Source organism: Mus caroli, chromosome 17, assembly GCF_900094665.2.
Source record: "Mus caroli chromosome 17, CAROLI_EIJ_v1.1, whole genome shotgun sequence".
In the NCBI taxonomy this organism is placed as follows: Eukaryota; Metazoa; Chordata; class Mammalia; order Rodentia; family Muridae; genus Mus; species Mus caroli.
Window position 1 is genome coordinate 79,293,208 of NC_034586.1, and position 5,070 is coordinate 79,298,277.

The 5,070-nt window shown below is 51.2% G+C and overlaps 1 protein-coding gene across 7 annotated transcripts in view; it reads left to right on the forward strand.

Moving 5' to 3' along the window:
• Nucleotides 1–1,438: 1,438 nt before the first annotated feature.
• The window catches only part of Mta3 (metastasis associated 1 family member 3), a 117,519-nt gene continuing 113,887 nt past the window's right edge, over nt 1,439–5,070 (forward strand). For 5 of the 7 annotated variants that reach the window (XM_029471264.1, XM_029471267.1, XM_029471266.1 and 2 more), the window contains exons 1-2: nt 1,500–1,552; nt 3,645–3,712. In XM_029471264.1, coding sequence (XP_029327124.1) covers nt 1,525–1,552; nt 3,645–3,712 — 96 coding nt within the window. In that variant the 5' untranslated portion in view covers nt 1,500–1,524. Of the gene's footprint in view, nt 1,553–3,644; nt 3,713–5,070 lie in introns of all 7 variants that reach the window. The other 2 variants (XM_029471265.1, XM_021185943.2) reach the window with 1 other exon arrangement.

The window sequence follows — 5,070 nt, forward strand, 5'->3', positions numbered from 1 at the left end:
AAAAAAAAAAAAAAAAAAAAAAAAAAAAAAAAAAGAAGTTATGTGTTCACTGGGGAGAGTCAGTCAGGAAGATCTCGCTCTGTATCCCAAGCTGGCCACAAACTGGAGCGCCTCCAGCCTCGGCCTATGGAATACTAGGGTTACAGGTGTTTATGAGTACTATGAGGACCGTCTATATTCAAACCCTCACAGAGGGTGTGAGCAACGTGAAAAGGGATCTATAGCCACTCAGCGTGGGAAAACAAACTAGCCACTTAAGAGCTTTCTGATGGGACAAGTGATCCTACACCTGTAATATAACCCAGCACTCGAGAGGCTGAGGCAGGAGGCTACAAGAGCCAGCCTGAGCTGAGACCCGTCTTAAAACAAGTAATGTTGGTGAGGTAGCTCAGTACAGCCAGGCCTGACTATCTGAGTTCAATCTCTACTCATATGATAGACCTATACATATATATCTCATAGCATTCATGCCCTCACATGATAGATAAATAGATGCATGGATGGATAGATAAGTAAATAAATGTATTAAGAATTTAAAAACAAACCAACAAACATGAAAAGTTAGTTCTATAGTTAAATGACTAGCCTGCGCAAAGACCTGGCTTCAATCCCCATTAATGCAAAAAAGCGGGGATTGGGGGCGAGGGCGTGCTTTTTGACATAAAACTAGTTAGCTGACCAGCAACCCCAAGCTGAGACATGACCTCCTCTTTTTGATGGGGGGAAACCATGTTCTTCTACCGGCAAAGGAAGCCCTCTTGTGCTGAAGGCCTCCCCTGGTACATGCTGTACACAGAGCCTGTTTAGAGGCAGGGCCAGAGGATGGGGGGGGGGGGTCGGTTTTGTTCAGCCCAGTTTTGGCACAGCCACGACAGACCTGCCAGTGTGGTCGGGGTGAGAAAGCCAGCTTTCAGCTCTTTTCATAGCTGGGTCTCAGACTTGAGCAAGCTGCAAGCATATAGGGTCTTCTTGGCCCCAGGGCCTGTAGGCTCTAAAGCCACCAAACGTCCTCTCACCACGAGGGAGGGACGCAAACAAGCATCTGTCGCTTGCATTGGCTGCATCGGAGAGTTGTACCCAGAAGGGCGTTCGTGTGCTTAAGGTCACACATAGAGGGGTGTCCCTGGGGACAGAAGCAGGAAAGGAGAACCTGTCCCAAGGTGGACAGGTGACGCGGGCGAGAGAGACGCTCAGAGTGGCTGAACCTCTGTCCCCACCCTGGTTCTTCCACAGCCCCTGACCCTGGTGTGCTACCCCAAGGCTAGTGCGGGTGGCCCCTGGGGGTCTTCGGCCCCCCGCAGCCCGTCGCCCCGTTCCCGCCGTGCTCCGGCCTCCCCGGCCCGCTCGGCGTCGCACTGCCGGCGCTGGGGGCGGGCACAGCCCCCTCCCTCGGTGTCCCCTCCCCGTCCCTCCCCCTCCCCCGTGGCGAGGCGGCGGCGGCGGCGGCGGCGGCGGCGGCGGTCGAGGCTGAGGCGGCGGCGGCGGGCGGGGCTCGGCTCGGGCTCCGCGGGCGGGCGGGCGGACATGGCGGCCAACATGTACCGGGTCGGAGGTAGGAAGGCTCGGCCCTTCCCGGCCCGTCGGGGAGCGGGCGGTGGGAGCGGGGGTCCGGGCGGCGCACGCTTACTGCCAGCAGCCCGGGAGCCCGGGGCTGAGGGCGCCGCGGGCGGGGCGCAGGGGGATCCCCACCCCCACTCCCCTCCCCCACCGCTCCTGCCCGGCGTCTCGGGGCCAGGCCTCTTCTGGGGACACGCATCGGACACCCCCTTTACGAACGCCCCAAAGGGACAGAGCCCCTGCAAGCCCCCTAGCTGAGTGGTCTTTCCCTCGCGTGGCTTTTGGGCATGGGGGTGGGGGGGGGCTTGAGCACCCCTCACCCCAAACCCCGGCTTCTGCCTCTGTGTTAGCGTGGGCTGGGGACGATGGTGGCCCAGGTGGGGGGCAGAGCTCGACAGGCCTGTTTGCAGAGCCCGGGCCCTGCACCGTCGCTGCTTCACCCCCCATTCCCTTCGGTTTCCCGTTCAGCCCCCCTGAGAGTGGGGCTGTGTGTGGGGCCAGGGAGCCGCAGCCCCAGGTAGGGAGTAGAGCTCAGCCTGGACGTTGGCTCTGCTGTCTGTCTTCCCAGCCTTCTGCAGAAGAGAGAGAAATAAGGTCAAACAAACTTTCCCTGCTCACGACGCCCTCCCTCCCTCCTTCCTGGTAAAATAATAATTCAGATAAGTGGCGTGTTTGTGAGTGAGACTTGCTCTTCCGTCTTTGCTCATTAGCCGAGCTCCTGATGGATGATGGTGGGGGAATGGCCTGGCTAAATGAGGCCACTTAGCAGCAGAGGGCTGGGAGAGAGCCGCCTAGGTAGACCGTGACTGTGCAGTCTAGTCTCTCAGGTAAACACATAGTGGGAAGTTTCCAGCGACTCTGTAGAGGAAAAATCCTGTACCTTGGGTTGAAAACTTGCCAGGATTTCTTTGTAAGAAGGGTCTAAATGGAGTTGAATCAAATATAATAAAAGGGTTAAAAAAAAAAAAAATCCCAACAGCCAGCCCCTGTTTCTCACCATCCCAGGTAGAGCAAGGAAAAGTTTGATACCTGGCTTGCCCTTACACACTCTGCCCGCCGATTTTTTTTTTTTTTTTTTTTTAAGTTGATGTTTGAAATGAATTTGGGCTGGCAAGCCTTTCTTTTTCTCCTGATTTGTTTCAGGTCAACAATTTTATGTAAGAATCGTTGTTGAGGGCTGGTTGGATTGGAGGGATGAGACACTAGTGGGAGGGTGCATTGGTGAGCTCTGATATATAGTGATGAAGGGGTCTGCCTATCATGTTGTGGTGGGGTTGTTTAGTTGTCTGAGGCAAGGTGACTTAGGCCTAGCTGCCCTAGAACTCAGTCCTAGACCAGGCTGGCCTCACAGAGATCTGCTTGCCTCTGCTCCATAGGTGCTGGGATTTAAGACCTGTGCTTTTTGTTGTTGTTTGAGGCAAAGTCCTTTCATGTAGAGGGAGACTGGCCTCTGCTTTGTGATCCTCCTGCCTTTGTGTCCCACTCCCCCCAATAACAGCAAGTCATGCTTTTTTTTTTTTTTAAATGAAATAATTAATTCCAGAGTGGCCATTGTGGCACATGCCAGTAAATTCAGCCTGTAAGTGTTGGGCCAGGAGGCATAGGAGCTGAGGGCAGTCTCAACTACTTCACCAGTTCTTGCCAGCCTGGACTGCTATTTTGTAAAAGAAAATGAAATGTAAGCAGGATGTGGTTCGTGGTATATGCCACTAATCTCCACTTGAGTGTGTGAGGCTGGGGGATGTTTAGTTCTAGATGAGCTTGGGCTACTTAGTCAGGGGTGGGAATTCTAGGACGGTGATAAACTTGGAACAGTTTACAGTGGCTTGCCTACTTCCTAACCTGTCGGGAGTTGTAGCCCAAGAGTTTGTGGCACGCCTTTAATCCCAGGGCTCCAGTCCTGGGCAGAGGCAGGCAGGTCTCTGCTGTGAGTTTGAGGCCAGTCTGGTGAACAAGGCAAGCTCTCTGAGACATCCCAGGCTATCTCATGTGACCCTGTCTAAAACAAAACGAAAACAAGAAAACGGCTCTGAGCTGTCAAATGTGAGCTCTTGGTTGAAAAGACCTGTACGTTTTTTTGTTTGCAGATTATGTTTACTTTGAGAATTCCTCCAGCAACCCGTACCTAATCAGAAGGATAGAGGAACTCAACAAGGTGAGCAGTGTGGCATCATCTGTCCAACACTGAAGTGCTTTCCCTTTAAGGGTTACTGGGTAAAGGGCCTGAGAGGTGATTTTTTACTTTCAGTTCCAGGCTAATTACAGAGTTCTGCAGGTGTCTGAATATTTGTTGACTTCTTATAAAGATTTTTGACCAATGTTACGTTTCTTCAGATGGCTTTGAACCTTGAAGATCAGGCCAGTTGTGTGTAACTTGATTTCTGTTCATATTTAGGACTGTATTAGGTTTGTTTGTTTGTTTGAGCTAGGCTTACAATGACTTCAAAAATCTCAATCCTCCTGCCTCAGTTTCCCAAGCGCTGTGTTTCACATCTGCTAGTGAGTTAGTATATTCATTCCTCCTCGAGCTTTAGAAGGAAGAATCTAATTTGGGCGTGGTGGTTCATGCCTAGAGTCAGGGGCATGGCAGCCCAGTGTCAGCCAGTCTCAGCCTCCACCCCTTCCCACAACACACAAAATTGTAAAATGAGTCGGCGCGGTGTAACACCGGCACTTGGGAGACTGACGCAGGCACCTGATATCTAGTTTGAGTCGGTCCTGCATTGTATTACTGAGACTGTCTTAAAAAAACAAAATGAGAGGCTGAGGAGATGACTTGCAAGCATGAGGACTTGAGTTCAATTCCCAGAATCTGAAAGAAAAACCGGTTTAGCGGCTCAGGCTGATAATCCTGCCCTGGGGCTCCCGCACTAGCCAACCAGGCTAACCTACTTGGAGAGTTCCAGGCTAGCGAGAGAGACAGAACTCAAAAATGGAAGGAAAAGAAAATGAGCTGCCCAGAGCACAGGCCTTTAATTCTGGCACTAGGTAGGCAAAGGCAGAGGCAGGTGGGTTTCTGAGTTCGAGGCCAGCCTGGTCTACAAGAGATCCAGGACAGCCAGGGCCACACAGAGAAACCCTGTCTCAAAAAATCCAAACCGAACAGACAAACAAATGAACCAAAGTACTTGATGAATAGTAATGTTAGGTATTAGCATAAACCTTAGACAGTTTAGAGACTCATTAGTTCAACAATTGTTTACTTAATGCCCTTAACTATGTGCCAACCACTTATCCTAAAATACTTAAAATGTATTATTGACTGAAACAAACAAACAAAAAAAAACTGCAGTACACACTGGTTTAGAAAAACAGGAAATGAAAATAAACACAATGTAGAATGTATTTTTATGTATATGTGGTTTTCTCCATGTTCGTCCTCCAAAAGATTACTGTCATTTCATCTGAGCACAGATTAGGGGAAAGTAAAAAAGAGAAGTTTCTGATGTTTTGGTTCTGGTTTCTGTCCCTCCCCCCTCCCCCCCCCCTCCCCCCCCTTTTCCCTCCCCCCCC